This window comes from Engraulis encrasicolus, chromosome 9 (genome assembly GCF_034702125.1).
Source record: "Engraulis encrasicolus isolate BLACKSEA-1 chromosome 9, IST_EnEncr_1.0, whole genome shotgun sequence".
Lineage (NCBI taxonomy): Eukaryota > Metazoa > Chordata > Actinopteri > Clupeiformes > Engraulidae > Engraulis > Engraulis encrasicolus.
In genome coordinates, this window is record NC_085865.1 from 12,489,021 (window position 1) to 12,502,101 (window position 13,081).

The window sequence follows — 13,081 nt, forward strand, 5'->3', positions numbered from 1 at the left end:
CAACTCCTCACCTCCTCCTCCTCCTCCTCCCCCACCGTGTGTGGCTTTTCCTCTCTTAACTCTCCTGCGCCCCCTCTCTGTGTGGAGTGCTGGGTGGCTAAGCTATGGTGGCTTGCCGTACTATACCGTACAGTGTGTGGACCCCTCCCCACCTGCCTGTTTTGGTGTAATGTACTGTACTGCTGTGCCATCTTCCCCCTCTCTTCTCAAATGCTCGCTCTTTATTACTTGTGTCACGCAGTGTGATCAGAGAATGCTATTATGCCACAATTTCTGCTAAGCTTGTCACTTTCTGAACTACTTACGATTAATTGTATGAAAAATAAATTATTTTGAAAAAATATAATGTACTTTTATAGTGTTAATAATGTAGTACTGTGTTGTGAAAAAGAAAACTAAACACATACAGTATAATATTCAATAGTCTCAGACAGTAATTGTTTGTTTTTGTAATTATCATGGCTTGGATCTATAATTTAAGTCTTTTTATTTTTCACAAACCTTTACATTAGTGCTATGTGTTTGTCACTTGGCAGACTCAAAATGTTATTTGTCATTTGAAAACACGGACAGTTGTATATCTGAGGTCCTGCAGGAGTGGATTAAGTGTCAGCGTTTTACCTCAAAATTATATTCTTCCCCTATATTGGCCTTTACCTTCATCCAATCCTTTTCCTGAGAAAGTCCCTTGATACCGTAGTTAGACCACAAAGACAAATGTGATTGAATTTGATAATACCATTAGTGAAGATGGTCATGTGATTGCATGCAATCCTGCACTTTCTCCCCTGAACTTTTTGAACGCATGCATACTACAAATATCTTGCAATTAAAGGCCAATTCTGTATTTATTGTTGTAAACATTGTAAAATGGTTATGTTATGACATTGAACTGTAAATTAAATATTTAAGAATAGTTGAAGCATGGAGCTTCATAAAATAGTTTACCTTTTAGATTTAAACAGTTTTCAGTTGGTTCTCTGCTTTCAATTATAGTGCAAACTTAGTATTTGTCAATTCATCATTGAAACATTTTCCAGAAATCATGCACATAACTGACATTAGTGTAATTGTTCCACCACTCCGCTGATTCATCCTTGTGCTATTTTGATTAATCATCTTTAGACAGATCAGCGTATTATTAATCCTAATTAATCACAAGCAGCACGGGTGTGGAAGCTTTCCGTAGTGATTATCGTGGCCTTGTGAAAATGGCCCTTGACACGCATGCTTAAATTGGAATATGATGACAAAAATACAACTCCATGTCTTGAATTTGACTATACTGTGAAACGGGAAGGAGAGAACCAACTAAAAAAAATCAAGTAAAAAAGCTGAGTGGATATTTGTATGTGTGTTTAACAGCAGGGTCATGTACAATTTGCATATACTTACCATTGTTAACTTGAGCCAATGTGAAAAGCTCCATGCAACTGCAAGGGCTATTGTTTTAAGCCTGGTCCTAGCATCATGATGTAACACTGGCAGAGTAGGGCAGGACCTTTAGTGGGACTTGTAGCCTTTTTCAAAGCTGTATTAAAGCACTAACATGCATATCCTCTCCGTTCCCTTCCCTCGTGCCAGCTGGTCGTGCGTAGCCTGGGCTTTGACACCCGTGTGACCATCCTGGGGCACGTCCAGCGCGGTGGCACACCCTCTGCCTTCGACAGGATCTTGGTGAGTTGTGGCACACTGTGAAATGCCTTCAGGGTTGTCATAGTGCCCAGTCAAACATGTCAGCATAATGGTGATGCTTATGTACGTCTTGAAAGCAAGAGATTTCATCAAAAGTATGCAGGTGTCACAATGCCAATTAATTTAAATTCAGTTCTGACCACATTTGCCTTTTCACAGTATTATGGTTCATTGTATAAAGGACCAAAACAATGTAATTTACTTCCTTAGAAGGGACTGTAGTGAAGCAGCAAACATCTTGGCCCCAGCCATGTACTTGGAGACTTATATTGGCACAAACTGAGGCTCTACCCTACCCTGCCACGTCCTTACATGCACTCACGAGCTGGCACCAGTTTAGAATAAGCCTGCAATGGCACACAATCAGACTTGCGACAGGATATCCTACTGTAGTTGGTGGCACAAAGTGAGTGGCATAACCTCTAGGCTGGCATAGGCTGGCATGGCCAAAGGGAACAGGAGGGCAGGGCTGCTCTGACCTATGGTGTCCTGCCCCACTACTCGGGGATAAGCCCTGCCCATGGATTTGGCTGAAAAGAGCTAAAGAACACTGCCACAGGGGAGTCTGGGAGCAGGGGAGATTAGAGATGACTTTGGTGGTGGGCGTTATTTGGGTGCCACATGCCCAGTGTTTGAAAAAGAGTGGACCGAAATCTTCTGAGGTGACCAGCTTAATGAATGAAATAACTCGGTGACATGCACGTATTTGATGTCTGTGCATGAAAAATCACCTGCTATTTTAGGATCCAAGGTGAAACTAAGCCCACTTTCTATTTCTTTCTTTCTTTCTTTCTTTCTTTCTTTCTTTCTTTCTTTCTTTCTTTCTTTCTTTCTTTCTTTCTTTCTTTCTTTCTTTCTTTCTTTCTTTCTTTCTTTCTGTGTCTCTTTGTGTCTGTCTCTCCCTCCCTCTCTCTCTCCTCTCCTCAGGCCAGTCGTATGGGCGTGGAGGCGGTGATGGCTCTGCTGGAGACGACGGCCAACACGCCGGCCTACGTGGTGTCCCTGTGTGGGAACCAGTCGGTGCGCCTGCCCCTCATGGAGTGCGTGCAGATGGTAGGTGCTGAACCGCCGCCAAATCACATGAACACTCAGCACGACTGGCTGCAGCGATAGAGAATCTCTCAGTGTGCGTGTGGGTGGGTGTGTCTGTGTGTTTGTGTATGTCAGCGTACAGGCATCTTCGTGTGTGTGTGTGTGTGTCTGTGTGTGTGTGTGTGTGTGTGTGTGTGTGTGTGTGTGTGTGTGTGTGTGTGTGTGTGTGTGTGTGTGTGTGTGTGTGTGTGTGTGTGTGTGTGTGTGTGTGTGTGTGTTTGGGGGGGTGAGTCAGTTCAGAAAGGCAAACAGATACAAACAGCCTAGTTTATGCGTGCGTGTGTGTGTGCGTGCGCATTTGTGGGTGCGCATTTGTGCGTGCGTGCGTGTGTGCGTGTGTGTGTGTGTGTGTGTGCGTGCGTGTGTGTGTTTGTTGTTGTTGTTGTATAGTCATGAACTTCCGGCGAGTTCATAAGTCCCAAAAGGCTGCTTGTGGGTATCCCCAATGACAAGGCTGTGAGCCTGCTGTACGGTAACTGTGGCAACACAAGGACCCCTCTGTGTCTGTCAGAGGACCAGTTGTCTCCCATCGCCCATCAGCCATCTCCCACTCGGCTCTTGGTGTGCTCCGCATGGCTGCAGATAATCACGTCATCGGCCCACCATGGCTGTGGAGAGACCCCTCTTGACATGAACGAAGCAGCACATGAAATGTCCTCGGAGCCTGCCCACCCGCTCTGCACGAGTTGCATATCTGGACATCAGAATTGTTGTTGTATTGCGGCGCCAACAGCCAATCAGATTGCATACAGCGCATCAGGAGCACTAAGTTCTAAATTGGCTGAGTTTGTTCATGGCATGCTATGTTTGTTTGTTTCCAACATCACCAAATATCGATTTATGAGAAGCAATTTGGTGCAACTTTGTTACAGTGCATACAGTGTATTCTGCCTTTGGATCGCTCTGCAGTTTGCTGGGAAAACTACATAACTATGACATTATAAGAAACATTACTGGCCCGTTACAAATTAGTAACATATACGTATGAACAACTTTGTACTGTACATTTGTATGGTACGTGCCTGAGCGAGCATTGAAGGTATAAAATAGTCAATGTTGTTAAACACAGGTCTTTGTATGAACAAGATGTATTATTTATTACTTTATTATTACTCCCTTCTTTTATATTTAAATTATATTGTTGCAAAATTCAGTGTGTATGAGCTGTGCATATGAAGAAACTGTCAATAAATCAGTTGTGCTCCTTCCAGACCCAGGAGGTGCAGAAGGCCATGGACGAGAAGAGGTTTGAGGAGGCAGTCAAACTGCGCGGCAGGTATGTACGGCTAACACCTCCTCCTAGTGTGATGATCTCATGACCTTCTCACCTGTCTCCCGGTCACCTGTCTGCCTCAGCATGGGGGAGGGGATTTGCTGTGTGAGTTAAACTGGATTAGGCTGTAGCAGTCTAGCTTGACTAGCTGTCTGGTCCTCTAAGAAAAGAGGTCAAGGGGTTTATGTTGACAGCTTCCGTTAAAGTCCAATTTACAATTCTCTTACAATGATGAAAAGGATACATAATGACAGTTCTGGAAAAACAAAGGTCTAAAGTCATTCATTTGCTGAATTTGATAGCAGAAAACAGAATGTATCATTGTTAAGGTCTTATTCACTGTATTATTAGCAGCCGCCCTCTGTCTGCTGCAGTCACCCTATACAGTGCAAGTAGCATGAGATTAATTATAGATGTTTGTAGGTGTTCTTGTTCATAGTCTTAAGCCCGATTCGGACGGGACTTTTATTACCTATGGACCCCCGGTAATTCGGAATAATTACGGAGAATGTCTGAGTTCTTAGTCCTGTGCGAATGTGCCATGTCTGCGATTTGTGAGGTAATAATTCCGCCACGAATTACCTACTGTAATTCGGCGAAACTCAGACGTCCTGGGGTAATTTTACATAGGCGCGCCGTCTGCACTCCCTTGTAATGTCTGTGAATTGAGTAAATAACAGACGTTTATTTATCCCGTCCGAATGCGCCCCGAAAAATCACGGAGGTCCAGGGGTAATTGCGAATTACCAGGGGTCCATAGGTAATATTTATCCTGTGCGAATCGGGCTATAGTGCGAACCACACTTTCACAACATTAGCAGTGCAACAAGGGATAGTAGCATATCCTCTAGCGATACACAAAAACCTGACTGATAAGCATTATATTAACCTCTGAGGATGGGGAAAACTTGCCTGGCTCTTTCCCGACCTGTTGTTCAGCGCAGCTTCGTGAGCTCCTCTACTTCTCTACTACTCCACCAGGGGGCTCTAAAGCGCGCGCACACAGAGGTCTGGTAGGAGCCAGGCTAGGGGAAAACTGTGGTAGTGCTGTGGTACTAGATGATATAGCAATTTCCAATTTTGCCCCTGACATTGTCAGCTAGAGTTGCTATAATCCATTGTTTGCCTAACTGTACAGCCACTGCTGATAGCTACTGCTGGAGTGATGCATACTGCCAACTGCCAGTTTGTTATTCAAATTCACCTTTAGTTGACTTCTGATGTCATAGCTTGTTTCTTGAAAGTCACCGTTGATGATGTGAGCTGACTTTTAACCCTGAATGCTGCCATAATAAAGCCACTCTGTTGATCCATAAACAACTGACGTGACATTGTGACATGTAATGACTTCTCCCTTTTTTGCCCATGTCAGGAGTTTTGAGAACAACCTGAAGACTTACAAACTGCTGGCTCACCGCAAGCCAGAATCCGAGCTTCCTGTCGTAAGTGTCTGACTCCACTGTTGCTTTTTTCACTTTTTCACTTCTTCAAAACTAGATATACTGTATACACATAGAACAACAGGTGGTTCTTCCATGGATATTTAAAGACACTAAAAGTACAACAGCATTTCTTTATTGATAGGTTAAGGTTTTGGTCTGGGCACAGTTAGATATTATTTTAGTAAGATATGAATAGATATGAATGGGAGTCAATGTAACGTCCCCACAAATTGGCAAAATCCGTGAAACTGACACAAATTTCATGTCCCAAAGATCCATGTCCATTCCACAGAACTCTGAGAGATCAGGCTGGTTTGTGTGTGGTTGTGTGTGGGTGATCATGGCTTTCACTTAACTGCAAGTCTTTCTAATCCTGGCAGTTAGACTGCAATTACCACTCATGCAATATTTATATCTTATAAAACCTCCATTTTTGTTGCACTACGGAGACAGGAACCTTAAGAGGATATATAAAAGCCACTCCATGTAATTGTGCTGGGACATATGAGAAACAGCCCTCATAATCGCACATGCGCCTTACGATCTCTGGAGAAGTCGTTATAAAACAGGCAGCCTAGTGATTCAGCAGTTTGGAGACTGAAACCTCATTTCCTACCACTGTCACTCACGCATAAAGGGAGCCAGAGAAATACTGACCGCCTACTTTCACTTTATTAGCCTTCCACTACATATTCATTACTTTTACAGTGTTACTGCTCCCCTGCTATGATCCAATCTCTCAAGACTCTTATTTTGATATGATTGTTTAATTAATGCAAATGAAGACTGGTATTAATATTGGAAACCTGTAAGGACCTGTAAAAAACGAGAGATATTTGGAAACTCCCTCATAAATTAATTGATCAAGGGAAATGTTACTGAAATTAATCAGTTTATTGGCACTAGCCCTGCTGCAGAAGCAGCGTATGTTGGAAATTACGGTTGAGCTTATGCATGTCATGTACTGTACATGGCTTAACTTATCACATATTTGTTTGTTCCTGCCTTTCTGTAGTGAGTGTGCGCGTGCGTGTGTGCGTGCGTGCGTGCGTGCGTGCGTGTGTGCATGCGACCGAGTGCACATACTTGCTTCAGGGTGACCAGAGCACTTTGCTTTATACTGAAGGTATCATCACCAACGTGGTGCCCGCGGGTGCCAGGTAGCCCTCCAAGAGCTTCTGAGGTGCCCACCCAGGATGTTAATAAATAGGGATGACTACAAGATTTTAGTCACAGTTGAGGTTTTTCTTCATTTTAACATGAGATTATTTCTTTATAACCTGTAAAGAATACTTCTTTATAACCTATCAGCAAATAATCATTCAATCATAGTGTGATTTCTAGAAGAATGTCAAGACGTAGAGGATTTCGAACAAACAAGTAGCCCGCGGGTAGCCATCACTAGCCCTTGGGTAGCCCTTGGTAGCCCTCCGACGTAAAAAGGTTGGGGAGCCCTAATCTAGGCCCTAGATACGAGGGGGCAGATACCTAACGGGGCTCTCATTAATGTTTTCCACCACTGCGTGACTCTACCGCAGCCTCATTTTGTCAATACTGCAATGCATGCACGCGTCTGCGTACCTGTGCCTGTGTATGCCCGACGTGCATGCGTATCCTGCAGCAAACATGTCCTCGGCCTAAATCGATGTTTGCTGCGTGTTGTTTGTGGACTGGGATGAGAAGGGCGTCTATTGATTGATTGATGGCTCCTGTGCTGGCTGGCATGCTCCTCTACTTCAGGACAGTCAGACTCCAGTCAGATAGAGAGGAGCACAGTGGTGAGCAATGAGAGGAGGGGGAGAGTGGGCCTCCCCAGCTGTGTTTTGGCAATAATCAATCCTCGGCCAGCAGTGTTGCCAGATTGGGCTGTTTCCCGCCCAATTGGGCTGCTTAGGATGGTCGTGTGCGGGTAAAAATTGCATTTATCAGAAAAACCCGCCCATTTTTTGCCATAGAAATCAATAGAATTGGGCGGGATTTTGTGCTTCTAGGTGGGTTTTGAGCAGTTTTTGGGCTTGAAATCATCAGCCTCATCTGGCAACCCTGTCGGCCAGGGCTCCAGTCCAGCCCTCCAGGCGCTCACACTCGCAGCCCCCTGCAGAGCCAGAAACACGGAGGAGAAGATGCACTGCACAGCAGGTGTACGTGGGAAAGAGAAAGATACGGTACAGGAAGAAAAGAGAAGAGACAGTGAGGGAAATGGAGAGGCTGCAAGAGGAAAGAAAATGGAAATAGAAAAGAGAAAGAGGGTTATGGAGAGTAACAGGGTAGTAAATAATGAGCTGTGGGACAGATATGCCCCGTGTACATCAAGCGCTACCAACGCGACCCAGGTAGCTGGGGTGGTTGAAGAAGTTTCGCCATGAATTCGTTTTATTCGCTCTGGACACTGCACTGACATGTTTGATTCAGCTAATCACATAGCGGCTCTGTCTTGACAGCCTGGGGTATTCCTCGATATGAACGTTCCAATTGGTTTTCGCCGAACCGCGCCATAGCGAATTCGCTTAAGATTAGCTTGAGTTTAATCGTCAAAATTCGCCCTGGTCACTCAAGAAGCTTCGCTCCTGCCGAATTCGCTCTGGTAGTTTTATTCGCCTTCCCTCCATAGAGAAACAATGACTTCCGCCGCGCAGGTCGCTTAGTTCGCCTTTGATGTACACGGGGCATTATGGTTACATTATGGTATACTGTAGAAATGAGTTTTCACATTTGGGGGAAGACAAGTTGCGTGATAAAAAATAGAGTAATGTAGATAGGTAGTGTAGAGTTGTTGAGTGTTGACATTCAAAGAAATCTTTTAATGGAACAGTGCTTCAAAATGACTTTCTAATTTACAACATTTCAATAAACTTTGATTTCTTAAACTAGCCTACTGGCATCTTATACATTAAGTGTCTGATGAATATTTTTTTTAATTCATCTGGTGAAAAGTTGCCTGGCTGTTTGAAAATTTGACAATTTGGGAGTCATCTTAAAACGATCTACTGTTGATACTTTTTGTCCATAACTGTGCATGAGACCACCAGACACCATGTTACGAGGAAAACCACTATTTGTATGAATGTGTATTTAAATTTCTATAGAACCTATTTCTGAAAGGTCTCTCTCTGTCTCTCTCCAACAGAGTAATTTTAACGTGGCGGTGTTGAACGTGGGTGCCCCAGCAGCGGGCATGAATGCAGCGGTACGCTCTGCCGTCAGGGTGGGCATCTCTGAGGGTCACAAGATGTTCGCTGTCAACGACGGCTTTGAAGGCTTCTCCAAGGGACAGGTAACCCTCCAGAAACGTCAACTCATGTTTGATTCTACAGAGCTACCGAAGCATATCGATCACAATCACGATCACGATCAATTTGTGTTTCTCGTCTGAAATGTTGCAACACAGACATCAATACGATAACAGAATTCCTCCTGAATCTAAATAGAAATCCCTTCGAAACCTTGTGCTGTGTTCTTTCCATTCGGGTAAGCAAATTACTGAATATAACTGGAGTAACAGAGAGGGACTACAGCACACCTGTACCATCAATAGAAGTCCAGGGCTGATAGTATTCAGGCTCCATGCCTGATTTCAGGCTTGACAGAGTTTGCAAAAAATAAAAACATTGATAATAATTAGCCATTAGGTTATTCTTATCTCAGAAAGTGTTACAGGTTCAGGGTTTTCTTCTACTATCAGGCTTGAATAATGGTCATACACAGGCTATTAAATGTTTGAATAATGTGTCAAAATAGGCCTACGTTACGTCACTATGCAGTATCTTGTCGTTGTCGTCGTCAGAGCAGGGGAAAAAGTTCAGGCTCAGGATTTTTTTTCACTATCACCCCTGGAAGTCATTCAAAACCAACTCCATGTACTGTATGTTTTTCATTGGACGGATTCTTTCTATGATGATGCATGAGAACTGAAACAGTGAGTGATGAAATCGCTTCAGTGATTGAGTAGACCTGGGCTGTCATGGTGCGTCCAGGCCAACAGAGAACTGTGCCGGTGACCATTCCCACACTTAATCTGGAACTGGCTGGCATGTTCATGCCACATGGAAAGTTGGTTCACTATGCGATCCGCGTAACAAATGGTCACATATGGAAAAGTTCAGAGGGTGGTTCACAAGGAAGCACTTTAGTTCCCCACATAACTACTGTGGGCACGGGCACGGCACGTGAACACAATATCGGTGGCCGCTTTCATTTCAGTTCCCGAGTTGAATTTCATACCTCAGCTTTCAGGTTCTGAGTAAATGTATACCCATGCTAAGCCCCGCTTCAACCCTCTCTACCGATAGTTAATTGCAGCAGGAGCCTCTCTCTGTCATGAATGTCAGTCAATCAAGTAGCAATGTGAAGGGCACAGAGAGACCACACTGTACATTTCTTCACTGTACATTTCACTTTTGGTCATAGACTTGAGGCCCTATTCTGTTGTATTGTAACATGGATTTCTTTTCATTTCCATAGATGCATTTTTGTGTAGTTGTCTCCCTCAGATAGAACTTCCCCTTTTCAATTAGAAAGTTAGACTGATAATGTTAACCGACCACCTGAGGAAAACTACTGTAAGTTCTTGGCCGCCCGTCAAGCACTATGTCTTTGCACAGCTCGCACATAGGGTCAACAGCTTCCCCACGGTGGTCTGATCTCTGCTTGATGGGGTTAAGTAGCAGTAGACGGCTAAGAGGCTTAGATTATAATAAACTACTTAGCTTCACTTGTATTGCTCTGTTTTCACTTGCCTGTGCGATGGTCCACCAGCAGAGGGCAGTGTTTACCTTTTTTCCCACATGGCCTCTACAGTGCCACGTCCGGAAGACGAAAGCACTGACTAGACATTTTCCATCACCCCATATTTCCCCCTTCTTTGATATGTCTCATGAATCTCTTTACAATATTTGTGACATGCTTCAGTCTTTGTTTTATCACGTCATATTAGCCAGTAGTACTGCATTTCTTAGTGACCTTTCAGCAAGATAGGCCTACAGTGTCAGGGACTTGAGCAGTATAGATAATAATCAACACATCTGCACATTGATAGCAAGACAGTGTAGAATCTGTCTTTCCTATCTAATATTTAAAACAGTTTCCTTTCCCCTGTTTGTATGCAATTTATTTTCTTGAGTGAGCGTTCATGCGTGTGTGCGTGCGTGTGTGTGTGCAAGTATGCTTGCGTTTGTGTGTGTGCATGTGGGCGTTTGTGCAAGTGTGTGTGTGTGTGTGTGTGTGTGTGTGTGTGTGTGTGTGTGTGTGTGTGTGTGTGTGTGTGTGTGTGTGTGTGTGTGTGTGTGTGTGTTTGTAATATGGTTACAGCCGCTCCTCTTAACAGCATTAGACAGGGAGAAGGCGACTGCACCATACGACCCTGTGTTTCTGGAATGCAGCAGAGCAGAGGACACACAAACAAGGAATTAAATTATGTGTGCCAGAACACATTGCATTCCATGCCAATGCAGATCTGGGTGGCATCTGAGGGAAGACATGTTTTTGAATGCCTTAGTGTGACTGCTCTTACTTCTTACGAAGATGTTCTGCAGTGGTTGGATCAAATTTGGGGGGTTTCTTTATGTTGTTTTTATGGATTTTTTTTCAGTAACAACAACGTCTAGCCACATCATTAGGTACAACGGAATAACTGGTGAAACCGCTATGTAATATCATGTGCTAGTGTTGTACTTAAACCTTAAATTTACTTTCACTTTGGCTACCCCTGTATATTAGTGTTAATTAACAGGAGCAGTACCATCCCCTAGGGGGTGCTGGAGAGCTTTCAGGGGTCTGCAGAATGTATGGTGAAGCAAGTGGACTTGCAAAGAGCTGAGCAGCCATGATCAGCAGTAATATAGAAATGGCAATATTAGTGACAGCCCAAGGGACTAGTAATTACTTTTAATTACTTAATTATGTTCGCCTTTTTCTCCCATCCCCACCCTCTCCCTCTTTCTGTATCAGCTCAGAGAAATCAAGTGGGCCGATGTTGGGGGTTGGACAGGCCAAGGAGGCTCTCTGTTAGGTACAAAGCGGTAGGTGACACATCCCAAGGCCCAACCATCAGTCATGGACACTTGCATATGTGTGCTTGACAGTTTGCATGCTTTAAAGTTTGGCATGTATGAGATGCATTATGTTTTATGATCCGTTTGCCAGTATGTGGTATCTTTTGCACCTGTGCATGAAAGTCTGAACAGCTGATCAGCATTTTCAATCGCCTTTCCTTGATAACTGTGGCAGGGAGGATAGACATGTTTTGTGTATCGTTCGTTTAAATTCTTCATAATTTCCTATTTTCAAAATTCTTATACAGTGAGGAACATACCAAATGAAAAAAAACCCTGCTCTGTCTTTCTTTGATGTAGAACGCTTCCAGCAAAACATTTAGACAAAATTGCAGAACAGATCAGCAAAAATAACATCAACGCCCTGCTCGTCATCGGTGGTTTCGAGGTATGGTTCCATTTTTTATGTCTAAACATTATTTATTATTGTAAAAAAAATCCTTGTTTTCCCATAGTAGAATACATATGCTAGTATTCTAACTTGTATAATCTGTCATTGGAGTAGATAAGGTTAATGTCAACTCTTTAGTTACTGATGGAAATGGTACTGACTGAAATGACCTGTTGATTTAACCTGACCCATCCTTCTCCTTCAGTCTGTCCTTTGAGCTTTCACCCAATGAATTCATTCACAAGAACAAACTCCCCTTTATGATGTAACTGATACAATTTGACAAAACCTTGTGTTGTTAACCATATTGGACAGATTTCACAAACACAATCTGCTTTTGGCCTTTTGCTATCCAAATGTTTTTTTCCAGATATGCAAAAGTGACTCTTCAAAGCCATGATAATTACAGAAATAATGATTCCCAACTTCAGACAGTGGAAAAAAAAACTACCACGTATTTGATTCAAACATTTTCTAAACCAATTCCTTCTAATGAGCACTGATATCAGAGAGTTTTGAATTTTAAAATCACCTGTGTTAAATGCAGAATTAGAAAGAACACGTGGCGCTTTTTCAACTTCTGAAGTTGGCATCTGCACCTGAGTACCAGTATAAGAGGCCAATGACAGATTGTGTATGTCTGATAAATATCAAATGCCACGATTACACCAGAAATGCCAGCATTACACCAATTAATCTACTTGGAAGTGCTCTGTAAACACCAAGTAGAACTGGCAAATATGAAGTAATGAATTCAGATGCTTTTTCTTTTCCTTCAGTCATTTCACGCTGCTCTGTCAAAAGCTCATCTTTTTGATTCTTTCTCTTTTGTATGCTTGCGTGTTTGAGAGAGTTTCCTTTACATGTAGAAGTTTACTTGTAATCTCTTTGTTGATTGTGTGTTTAAAATTGTGTCCGTCTTTTTTATTAGACCTGTGTGATTGCTCATAGTGTGCTGTGTGTGTGCGTGTGTGCGTGTGTGCGTGCGTGCGTGCGTGTGATTGCGTGTGATTGCGTGTGATTGCGTGCGTGAGTGCGTGCCTGTGAAGGAGAGGAAGCTTGTGTGTGTCTGAGAGACCATGAAATGTGTTCTATATTTTACACTCTCTTTTCATGATATAGTATGTGTTGTGCTTAT

General features: G+C 43.2%; 1 protein-coding gene across 4 annotated transcripts in view; it reads left to right on the forward strand.

The window, feature by feature from the left end:
* Positions 1-13,081, forward strand: part of pfkpa (phosphofructokinase, platelet a) — a 47,140-nt gene that overhangs the window by 13,508 nt on the left and 20,551 nt on the right. For all 4 annotated transcript variants that reach the window (XM_063206525.1, XM_063206526.1, XM_063206523.1 and 1 more), the window contains exons 9-15: positions 1,585-1,677; positions 2,623-2,748; positions 3,999-4,063; positions 5,433-5,502; positions 8,630-8,776; positions 11,449-11,519; positions 11,853-11,940. In XM_063206525.1, coding sequence (XP_063062595.1) covers positions 1,585-1,677; positions 2,623-2,748; positions 3,999-4,063; positions 5,433-5,502; positions 8,630-8,776; positions 11,449-11,519; positions 11,853-11,940 — 660 coding nt within the window. The remainder of the gene's footprint in view (positions 1-1,584; positions 1,678-2,622; positions 2,749-3,998; positions 4,064-5,432; positions 5,503-8,629; positions 8,777-11,448; positions 11,520-11,852; positions 11,941-13,081) is intronic.